The sequence below is a fragment of the Polistes canadensis genome, unplaced genomic scaffold, assembly GCF_001313835.1.
Source record: "Polistes canadensis isolate GaletaPanama2010 unplaced genomic scaffold, ASM131383v1 scaffold_1, whole genome shotgun sequence".
Taxonomy (NCBI): Eukaryota; Metazoa; Arthropoda; class Insecta; order Hymenoptera; family Vespidae; genus Polistes; species Polistes canadensis.
Genome location: NW_014569548.1, coordinates 2317893 through 2330345, shown reverse-complemented (window position 1 = coordinate 2330345; position 12453 = coordinate 2317893). Strand labels below are relative to the sequence as shown.

Here is a 12453-nt window from a genome sequence, read left to right as displayed (position 1 = left end):
CTTTCACATTAGAAATTTAAATTTACAGGAGTATGTTCACTCAATTCTATCTTTATAATTACATATACATGCATATGCATATATAAATGCGTATTTACACCTTTCATTTGCATTTTCATATATGAACGTTTTCAAGAATAGTACATAATAATAAGAAAGTGGTTATATCTATGTAAACTTGAATTCAATTATTATATAATAGAGGAAATAAACAAAATAATTTAAATTATACTATTTTTGAAGAATGGTTAGAGCTTGCTGTGACTTTAAATTACCGTCTGAAGTAAAACCAACCTCATTTGATTTTCCAAGAAATCGAAGGAAAAAATTATGTATTAAAAGAACATACATAGTGTTCCGACGCAATAAAAGATAATAAAGATACAAATGAATTTATATTTTCCAATACTTAAAAATTATAAGAAATTGGGAAATGTTGGGAAGTAAATAAATTTAAGTAATTATAAAATAATCAATATTTTTGTTTAATTAGGTTGTATATATAATTAAATGCAAAATTTTATACCTTCTTTTAAGAAGCGATGGAAATTGAGTATCAACTATTAAAGTCAAATCGTTAGATGTCAGAAAAACATTCGATCGACTAGATGACACCATTTACAATGTTGCAGCCATTTGCAAGTTTACGTTTGTTTGTTCATTCGAATAAATAGAAGACAAAAAACATAAACTCCCCAGGTCACACCACGTGGAGGTTGCTGCAAATGTGACCCACCCCCGAGTGGGGTTTGGGCCCGGGCCCAATTTGAAACTATCACGAAAATATACATATGCCCAATTCTGTTTGTAGGGTCGTCGTATAATAGATTCCAACGGGAATTGGAATCGTTTTTACACGGAGAGCATACAACTAGAATGTTCTTTTTCTATCCATCCGAAAAAGGGGATGGGTGATCCGGGTCGTCACCAATCCCCCGTGATATTGGCAAGATTCATATTCTCCCACGGTGAAAACCCTCGATGATCATGCAGCATGCTCCCAGACAGACTCCTCCGACGGTAGTTTTCTTTGATGCTAAAAAAATCCTAAAATTTCGAATACGAAAGMCCCTCGCGATAGGGTTCACATAACGAGCCACTGACTCATTTTTATCATGCAATAACAAATGCTAAACCTTCTCAAGGTTATACAAGAGCACCAGATCAGATGCACTTCCTATAGGAACAATACGATTCGTTAAGGTTAGGAAAAAGTGTGAAATGGTATAGAACAATTATTCTACCTCATTCCACGCGCCAATTTTGCGTCAAAAGCTAAAACATAGAATACATGTTTTCTATATTTCCATTTCTCCGCAATGGCCAAAGCTCCCTAATGGGTGCACATCTCGTCTGCATCTACCCTGCCTACGCCCGACTTAAAAGAAGTCGTATTAACAGGCGGTCAGGAAATAATTGCGGAATCAAACCGCGTAGACGCTACAGAAATATGGTCAAACAATATGGAAACAAAAAGCCGATTATAAGCCGGAAATTACCTCTAGTCACCCATTCAAGAGAAAACCATCAGCTAAAATCGTTTTTTGGTTACCGTTGTTGACAAGATAGAAGAAAGGAGAAGAAAAGGGTAGGAAACGACCATATCGTAACGATAAGATAATGAAAATGATTTGGCGCTTACCTCAATACCATGGGAATATCAGCATATCGTTATGTTCCGTATTCGAAGTCCAGCCTGAAACGGGATTACTCTATAAATAAAAAAGTATTATAATAAAAATCTACGAAGAATTGAATATGTTGTCAATAATGTGCAATAAAAATATTCGCGAGTAAGTAAAACAACTACACCTACAACCTGTTCAAGCTGGACTGAATCGTTATTTTGTTTCAAACGATCTCGATGTTTCTAGCGATGTTGCCAATATAAAAATAATGCCCAAATCCTGCAAGCTGATTGGTTAGTTTTCATTTGTTTCGGTTTTCTAGTGACACACTTAATGCCTGTATAAAAACTAAAGCGTCATCTAGATTAACTTTCTTATCAAATATATTTAATTATTTATGAATTCTTATGTAATTTTATATTATTTCGCCTATTAAAAAAAAACAAAAAATATAATAAAATAAATCATCATATTTATTTAATTAAAATAAAAGGAATAATTTTTTTTGTTATTATATTGTATAGTTTATTGCTAATTATCAACGTCGCTTTTCTTTTTTGTAACCTTGAAATTATATATTTGTAGATGCTAACATGGAAACTACACAACATGTGTAATATAAATGGTTGCTAATATAAAAAAAATCTACTAATAAGGATAGAATTAAATAAAAAACATATATAGATATGTATATATAATATATATGTATTTTATTTTTACCTTCGTAACTCTTTAAAAAAATTAACAATATTTAATTTGCAATAGGATACAAATTCTTCTATTATTTAAATTTATTATGAACCTGTTATTAATAAAGAATATAAAAATACATCAATGTCTATAATGAAAAATTTGTTAAAATAAATTAAAAGTAAGAGTTATATTATTATGCATTATTTGCATTGTTTAAGATATTAATACATTTATATTTATATTGATGTGATAATTATAGTTTACCTATACATCCTATAATCTGAATATAATATATTTGAACAAAAATATCCTATTTCTTATATTTATAATTGATCTAAACATAAAGAATAGTTTGAATATGAATAAACTAAACTATATGAAGAATATCTATTTGTATTTCATATATTTGAATTAAACAGTTACTTTTAATAATTTATGATGTATTATTGAATAACAAATGTAATTCTTCTACAGAAGGAATTTCGATGAAAGCATTTTGATTATGTTCTATTGTTTTTAACATTTCAAGTATTTGTAAACATTGCGGTTTATACAGAGATAGGATGTCCAACTGCATTTGAGCACACTTAACTGAAATATAATATTTTTTAAATAATTTAAATATATTTATATATAAATAAATATATTCTTTTTTGTAATGTTACAGTGTTTTATAAGGAATTACCTCTCATCTTTGACATTTCGTCTAATAAAATGTTTAAATTCAAGTTTGCTGTTTGAACCTGAGTTAATATTTCACTATATTTCGACATTATTATTCCGCAGTATTTTTTGTAAAATTAAAACTCATAAAATGTAATCTTTTCTAAGCTTTTCCCATTGTTTTTAAACTATGCAATTGTACTTAAAAAATATATCTTACAAACTGTAAAGTATAAGATACGGTAAAATTTTAATTGGACAGAATTAATATAACTATGAGCATTTTCCAATAAAAATAAGTGGAACTGGTTTGCTATTGATTGCTTCTATTTCTTATACAAGAATTAAGTATCCAATATTTGTACTAATCACATGGAAAATAAAATTGTGACAACAAAAATATTGATCATAGTTTTTATATTTTTGTAATATCCAAAATGATAAGAAGTTATATTTTTATTTATTTTTTATTAATAACAGTAAACAAAAATGTAATTCCTTTCTGATAAAATTTAAAGTAATATTACAGTAGTACCATCTATCAGGTACTAGGCGACATTATAAATCTCAATCACTTTTTCTTCCGCCTAAAGCGTCAGCGTCATTCTACAAAAGTAAAGTTTATTCTAATAAAGTTAAGTTTTGTGTTACTAATAGTTGTTAGTTTTTCCTATGCCTATGGGCTACAATAACTTGAAAGTGCAATTGCCCTCTATCTCCCTCTCCCTGTCTTTTGAAAACTAGGGAATTTTTGTGGTAATATATAACTCATCAAACGGAAGTACTCATCAATGAAGTGAAATGATTATTAAATATTTTATTTCGTTAAAATAATTCTTCTGTACATGCCTGTGTAAAAGCCAGCAGAGAATTTCAACGTAAGAGGAAGTTTTGAGATATATTTATTAATAATATTAGTACCTATGGTTAGACCGATTGTCCTATCTATAAACTGAATATTTTCTACCCTTACCAGGTACGGTCGAATTGTCCACTTCGCGTTTTTGGTGTTCGTATTGTATTGTTGTCTTCGTAATGTGAGGACACAAATTTGGTTTAAGGTAATATATTATAGTTTATTATACGTTTAATCTTCGTTTTTTATTATTTTAATATAGTAATATTTTATATATAGATATTCGAAATATTATGTATTGTGTTTATTCATCCTTGATCAAAACATCACGATATCCTAATTTACGTATCTATGTCGTTGTGATTATAATCTTTTATAAATTTTTATAAATTCCGAATCTTAATTACAATTTTAACTAATTATCAAATATATACTATTGCCTATGTATATTTTGTTTTCAAATTTGTTGTACACATGAGGTGATTATATTATAATTATCTAACCTACATAAAAATTAAAATTCATTATATGTTAGTATCTGATATGATAGATAAATTGAAAATTTTTCCTATCAATTTTATACTTCTTTAATAGAATTATAAAATTCTATAGTACTCTATGTCTATATGCGTTGTATGTTATATGCATTCTATTTAAAAGGCTTTACTTTTATTTGAATAATGTATAAAGTGATTGATCAAAAGTTTTATCTTATGTTTTTTTTTTCTAATTGTAACAATTATGTTTAAACATATTGTTAACATTGTATCCCTATGCAGTTAGAAATATATACAAAGTCTACTATCCTTAAGTATGTGAAGTTCAAAATATATAATATATGTTTTGTATACATTTTTATTTAGAAAAACCGAAAATTAATATCTGTTTTTATAAAAAGACTTATAAAAATACTAAAAATATATTATTTATATTTTAATTCTCTTTGTTTTAATTTAATGCCCATAGGATAAATATAAATCCAAGATGTCAGTCCATTATAAGTTTAAGTCTACATTGGACTATGATACAGTTTCTTTTGATGGACTTCATATTTCTGTGGCAGATCTTAAGAAAGCTATTTTTCATCAGAAACGTATTGGAAAAAATACTGATTTTGATCTACAAATAACAAATGCTCAAACAAAAGAAGGCAATACTTTTTAATATTTTTCTTATTTTGTTCTATATACTATTAAATTGCAAAGATTAGCATAATTATAGAAGAATTTCGTTTTTTAGATTACACTGATGATAATGCATTAATAGCAAAGAACACTAGCCTTATTGTTGCTAGAGTTCCATTAACAATTCAGCAAAAAAGATCTTGGGATCGAAATGAAACACCCCCATTCAGTAATTTAAAAGATGAGGCCAATTTGGGACGTACCGTAGATCTTACTAGGCTTGATGGATCGGAGGAAGATAAAATTCGAGCTATGATGACTCAATCGACTCAAGATTATGATCCATCAAAGTATGTATATGAAATTTTTAATAAAATTATATAAATATAATATCTCTATATTTTGATATTTTTATTTGGTATAGTCAGTATAAGTATTTTGTAAATTTTTAACATACAAAAACAACTGAAAATATTTGTAGAAATCAATTTATTAAATATAAGCAATATTATTAAATTATACTTATTTTAATTATTGATATTTATATATATAACAAAGATTTATATTTATTTTATTAGCTATATGAAAATACGTGGTGCAAATCAAACAGGAGATGTACCTACAAATTATCGTTGTTATAAATGTCATCAACCTGGACATTGGATAAAAAACTGTCCTCTTGGCACGAACCAAGAGCCTATTGAAATTAAAAAAAGTACAGGAATTCCTAGGAGCTTTATGGTACCAGTTGAAGGCCCGTTAGTACCAGGTGCAATGATGACACCTACAGGACAATATGCTGTTCCTGCTATTGATCAGTAAGTTTCTAATTAAAAAATAGGTTCATTGTAGCATTGTAAATAATGATAATTGTAATTGTTTTAGTCAAGCGTATAAAGAAGGTAAAAAAGAAAAACCACCATTTTCTCAAGACCCTGAGCCTATTGTAGAAAAGTTGGAAATACCAGAAGATCTACTATGTAACATTTGTAAGGATTTATTAACCGATGCAGTAATGATACCATGCTGTGGAAATTCTTTTTGTGACGAATGTAAATTCACTTTTATTTATAAATATAAAATAGAATGTGATAGTATATATATTATTGTGTGATAATAATTCTTTTATGAAACAGGTATTCGAACATTTTTATTAGAATCTGAAGAACATGAATGCCCAGATTGTAATGAAAAAGATGTTTCACCAGAAACGCTCATACCAAATCGATTTTTACGTAATGCAGTAATGAATTTTAAAAATGAAACTGGATATGCTAAAAGGCAGACATATAGACCTGTTCCAATTAATCAACCGGCAATGCAACCAGAACAACCAAAAATTGAAATACAACAATCTACTGTACAAGTCACTGGCCAACCTAAATGTGCTCAAACATCTGGTGCTGGTAATACGTTGGTAGAATATGTTGAACCATCTGCTAATTTTGAATCTTTGCCACAACAATTTCCATCCACTAGCGCACAACCGCAAACAACAAGTAAGTATTTCTCTTTTTTTTCTTTATGTATTTATGTTCGGTTTATATCGATTATCTGATAGGATATAATTTTTATTGCATGATTTAATTGACTAATAAAAATAAAAATAAAAGCTTTCAAATGTATTTACATAATTATTTACTACACTGTTAATAGAAATCATTACAAATTGTAGATAATGAAGTTAATAAAACTATTAATTTGTATACTTTTTCCTATAATAAAAATGGAGAAAAACATAAATAGACACTAACATATTAATAGAACTTATATTTAAAAGTTAAACTTTTATGGATATATATTTCATTCTTTTACTTAACTTTCATTAAAATCATATATAAGGAATTTCGCGTGAAAAAATGCCTTAATGATATATTATTAACGCTAGAAATAGCAACAAGAAAAGGGGGGAAGGGGGAAGAAAATTGTCTTCAAAATTTTATTATCCTTTAATTTTAATTCTTACGCAAAAGTAATGCAGCCGCCATTATTGATGTGCGTGATGAGTCTTCTTTAAATATCATATATTTTCGTATGTTGCCATCAAAAAATCGTGCGTATTTAATGTTATATCAGTGATTCTTTTATAGACTCTAAATGTAATACAGCATAATCGTGCGATTCAAAATTTATTTTACCAGCTGATATTTTATTGTACCTAACCTCAATCATCAGTTAAATGTAAAGTTCATAAACTTTGTATTATAATCAGAATAAATATTGCTTAAAGTTTTAATAATATTATTTAATATAATGTAATTACAATGTTATATAAATTTTGATTGTTTTTATTTTATATATATATATATATATTTATATCATCAACGTTATTTTTATTATTTCTTTTAATCATAGCACTTCCTGAATCAAATTCTGAATCAGATTTACAAAGTGATTCGGTAACAAAATTAACAACCGACGAAGAAGCAGAGGTCCCACCGCCACCAGGAACAGAACCATTATTACCTATCCCTGCTATTGGTAGTTCACCAGAAAGAGATCGTGAACGAAGTGATCCTCCTAGTCGTGATAAAAAAGATCGTGACAATGACTATAGTGGAGAAAGACAATCAAGAGAAAGACGAAGAAGTTTTAGTAGAGATGGTCATCGTGAAAGGTTTGTGAAAAAGATATAAGTAATATTATAGAAAAGTATTGCAGTATAGTATAACATTTTTTCTTAAGATTGGATTATATTGGAAATTACAGGAGTGGAGAACGTGGCCGCAGAATGGAAAATTTACGAACAGTGAGCCGTAGGCGATCTTTATCACCTAGACACTCCCAACACAGCGAATATTCATCTCAGGGAACGACATTACCACCACATGTAATGAATCAACCTCCTTCTAAAACTTATCAGGGAATGCCACCAGATGATGGACATTACTCATCCACTATGCATTATGATAGTGGAATGCGAAGATCAACAGAAGATCGACCTGGAACTCCAACTGTATGTTTAATATATATAAATATTTTATTATTATTTTGCCACATATTATACAGGGACTTCTACCGAAATATAAGAAATTGGTATATTATATTGGTATTTTTTTATTAAATCTTCGTACTCGTATAGAAGTCGAAATACAAAAACATCAGTATTTTTATATCAATATTAGCTAGTAATATTTTTCAATTATTTTTATTTTTTATTAAAATTTTCCAAATATTCTTGAACATAGTTAGAACCGTTATTATTTTTTTACTGGTATTATGTTAGAAAATAAACCAAAACCAATAAAATATTGAAATTATTTTAATATTAAAATTAAAGTAATTATTAGAAAAATACTGATAAAATGTATAATATAATAAAGTTGTTTTAATATACAATTTTGGATATGCACAAAGCTTATATTTTTACAATGTGCCAATCTCCAACTTTCTTCGTACCATAATCTGGGAGGAAAGGAGTAAAATGTTTTATAACAGTTATTAGTATTGTTTACATGCATTATTTTTAAAATTCATTAAATTATACCAGTTTTAAGTTCTTGGTATTATATAATATAGAATTATATTTATACGGAATGTTTACAATTATAGGTTGATGAACCCCACCTACACGTTCCTGCCTCTGGAAATCAACCACCTCTACTACCGTTCCCACCGGGGGAAGATCGCATTCCACAACCAAATTATAATCAACCTCCACCTAATGCACAACCGCATAATCCTCCACTTCTACCAGATCCATATATGACACATCGTATACCAATGTATCCTCATCAACAAGGCTCTCATTATGGTCCACCAAGGTATGAAAGACCCCCTTATCAGCAACCAGGATACAGACCATCTCAACCACCACGTAATTTTAACGGGCCACCAAGACCTCTTCGTGGATTACATCATAGTAAGTGAAATTATATCTCATATATAAATACTATTTTGCAATACATATTCAATACAATATACACATAAGTATGTACACAGTATATGCATAAACGTATTTATGTTATTAAAAAAAAGAACCACAAAAAAACATGTTTTTTTTTGCATACAAGAAACGTGTTTTAAATAATTGCACCCCAGTCTCGATTATCCGTTGAGGCTTAATTTTCTTGCATCGTTTATTCACCGATCACGTTGGTTAATCATGGTCCTACTGTATATACTTATTCTTCATTTGCTGTTACATTTGATTAAATGTTATATACTTTTTATTCCAATGGTCACTGTATGAATTTCAATTTAGTTGGATATAGAGGAATACAACCACCACCACCAGGATTGGGGAGAAATGTACATAATGGAAATCCACCTGGGTAAGTTAAAATTGACTCAATCTTTATATTTTAGATCTATAATCTATTATAATTTTTTTTATTATTAATTAGTATTATTGACGATCCATTGGAGGCGTTTGAGAGAATGCTTAGAGAAAAAGATGAAAGAGATAGAAGGCTTGGGAAGCATAGGAGAAGAAGTAGAACACGATCAAGATCTCGTAGTTACACCAGATCTAGATCACGTTCTTTTAGTCGAAGATCGCCATTTGCGAGTCGTATAAGCCGATCTCGAAGTCCTGCTAAAAGAAGACCATCAAGATCTCCATTACCATTAAGAGCACGTAGTCGTACGCCAAAACGTAGATCGAGAAGTGGTAGTTTCTCTATTAGCAGGTAATTAATGTGACATTGTTATTAGAATTAACATATTTTTTATAATACAAATACTTATTTAATTTATTTGTAGATCAAGATCATATTCACGAAGTCAATCTCCTAGATTGTCTATTCCCCGAGATAGAGATAGAGATAGAGACAGAGATAGAGATAGAGAGCGGGATAGAGAGCGTGATCGTGATCGTGATCGTGATCGAGATCGTGATCGTGATCGTGATCGAGATCGCGATCGTGATAGAGATAGGGATAGAGAAAGAGAGAGAGAAAGAGATCGTGAAAGAGATCGTGAACGTGATAGAGAACGTGACAGAGAACGAGATAGAGATCGTGATAGAGATCGAGATCGAGAAATACTACCCAGATATAGATCGCCATTAAGATCACCTCCAAGGTACGCTCTTATTTATCTTATATTTAAAAAAATGTTTTTAAATTATTTGTTACTATATTATTATGTCATTGTAATAACAAATCTATTGTTTTAAATACAGATTTCAAAGAGATCGAGATCGTGAAAGAGAACGTCCTCGATCACGAGAACCCCGGGATGGATACAATAGTTATTATAATGAATCTCCAGCGCATGAATATCAGTTCAGAGATCGAGAGCGTGACTTACCACCTAGAGACAGACCAGTATCTAGATATCCAATAAGAAATCAACCATCTCAGCATAACATACCGCCGTTGTTGCCTCATCTAGTCACTGGAGGTCACCCACCACCACTTATGTCATTGGGACCTCCACCTTCGGACAGGAAAGACTATTATGAATCCTACAACAGGTATTTTCGCCTCAATAGTATTTTAATACATGTAAATGTTAAGCAAATCGTCTATCAACATATTTATGCTGTTGTTCTAATCGTACAATGGTTTTGAGTACATTACTAATAGAGCACAAGCAATTTTAGTAATTTTACGATCACATTTTTTACAATTTATGTATGCAATAGCTTCCTAAACATTTTTATTATTCAAATAATAATAAAAATGTTTAAATATATTTATATATATATACGTGTGTGTGCACTTTGCACATAATATATATGGGTTCAGAACTTAAGTTTGGTAGATTCAATATATATGTTACTTTAATAATCGTTCATTTATGTCAACGTATCAATGTTTTTATATATTTATATGACAGTCTGATAAATATCATATATATATAAATCTACTTATTTATAATAGTTAGCAACATACATTTTATCTGATAACTTTATTTTTAATTAATCCAAAAACTTGTATAATTATTCTAAATACGTATATTAATTTGTATTACCATTATGCGTTATGCTATAATGGTATGTAGAAAATCATTTGTTGTGAAAAAAGTGTTGCTAAATTAATACAAGTCGTTATACGTATAATTGTAAATAATTATATTATTATCAAAAATAAGAAAAATAGAATGAAGGTTCCATTTTTAAGGATAATAAGAATTAATATTTCACTCAGTATATATATTATTTTATACTTTATAATCTATTGCCATTTAATATTATTAGGTGAAGTGCCAATTCATGTGTGTGTACATACATGTACTGTCAACATTCTTCAAGTATTTTACTGTATATTTATCCTGCTGTATCTATAAATTTTGTATAAAGTAGGATCTGTATACAGGGGTATAGTTAATATAGTATTTTTTCAAAACTAAAATTTGATCATATAATAGTATATACAAACTTTAATATCTACAACAAAAGTTAAAAATATTTATAAGATAGAACATGTTACTTGTATTGAGATGTATTTATTATTTAAGAGAAGAATTCTTTCTTTAAATATTAATTTCAAATATATGGTGCAGTAAATATAGTACAAAATATTTAATAGAGAGCTTATTTAGAAAATTTCAATGAATATAAGTTCATTACATATATACTGTTGTAAAAATTATGTGCATTTTAATTTTTGAAAAACTATTTTTCAAAAAGTAACAATGCAGTTTAAGTTCCAAAGAATTTACTAGATCTGTGATTATGTTCTAAACTATAATAATATGCCTAAGAAAGTTACTAAAATTAAATTTTTACAAAGTTGAGACATTTTATAAATTATAAGGTATTTACAAAAAAATCTTTGTTTGAATTGTGAAAGTGTCAGAGTAAGTAAAAATGTTATATTTTTCAAGGAATGTTATTAGATTCATGAATGACAAAATGTGTGTACGCGCGTGTATGCATAATGCACATATATATTCTGTTGTATCATTTTGTTGTATTTTTTGTTGTAAGGCACAATGTATACTATATCGTATTTTTATTAAAACACGATAAGAATTTTTTAGAATGTTACGTACGAAATAGATCCGTTATTCTAAACATTTTTAGATTTATAAGAATGATTTTATTTAAACACTGGAAGATAGTCTATATCTTTTCATATCTTATGAAAAGTATATTGACAGATTTTTATTTGGTGATATATTGACTTCTTTGATATGCTATATGTCTTTTTAAAGAACTGTATGTAAAGAACATTTATGCATTATTAATAATCATTGACCAATAAGGTTTTATATTATGAGTTGAATTAGAACAAAAATTTGGGATCATGACACTGAGATTGTTAGTGCCACCATTTTTTTACTGTTGCTATTTTATACATTTTTATTAATTATTTATATATATATAATTTTATATTATTATATGTTTCTCTTTATAAAATTTTATGTATAGGAATAATTAGTAAACCTTTAAACTTAAATATTTAATTATATTTAAGAAATTAATATAATCTATTTTATATTAACTTTGTTAATTGAAGAATATATAATTGGGTAATATTAATAGTACTATATATAACTGATATATTTAGTAGGAATTTATGAAATATAATGGCCTTTT

At 28.2% G+C, this 12453-nt stretch overlaps 1 protein-coding gene across 3 annotated transcripts in view; it reads left to right on the top strand.

Annotated features, from left to right (window-relative positions):
* The first annotated feature begins 3717 nt into the window (after positions 1–3717).
* The window catches only part of LOC106784138 (E3 ubiquitin-protein ligase RBBP6), a 14195-nt gene continuing 5459 nt past the window's right edge, over positions 3718–12453 (top strand). The window contains exons 1-14 of one of the 3 annotated variants that reach the window (XM_014743336.1): positions 3718–3862; positions 3961–4045; positions 4807–4990; positions 5080–5314; positions 5543–5782; positions 5850–6016; positions 6101–6463; positions 7320–7581; positions 7674–7920; positions 8517–8826; positions 9169–9238; positions 9311–9595; positions 9669–9989; positions 10090–10383. In XM_014743336.1, the coding sequence (XP_014598822.1) occupies positions 4825–4990; positions 5080–5314; positions 5543–5782; positions 5850–6016; positions 6101–6463; positions 7320–7581; positions 7674–7920; positions 8517–8826; positions 9169–9238; positions 9311–9595; positions 9669–9989; positions 10090–10383 (2960 nt within the window). In that variant the 5' untranslated portion in view covers positions 3718–3862; positions 3961–4045; positions 4807–4824. The remainder of the gene's footprint in view (positions 3863–3960; positions 4046–4806; positions 4991–5079; positions 5315–5542; positions 5783–5849; positions 6017–6100; positions 6464–7319; positions 7582–7673; positions 7921–8516; positions 8827–9168; positions 9239–9310; positions 9596–9668; positions 9990–10089; positions 10384–12453) is intronic. The other 2 variants (XM_014743325.1, XM_014743314.1) reach the window with 2 other exon arrangements.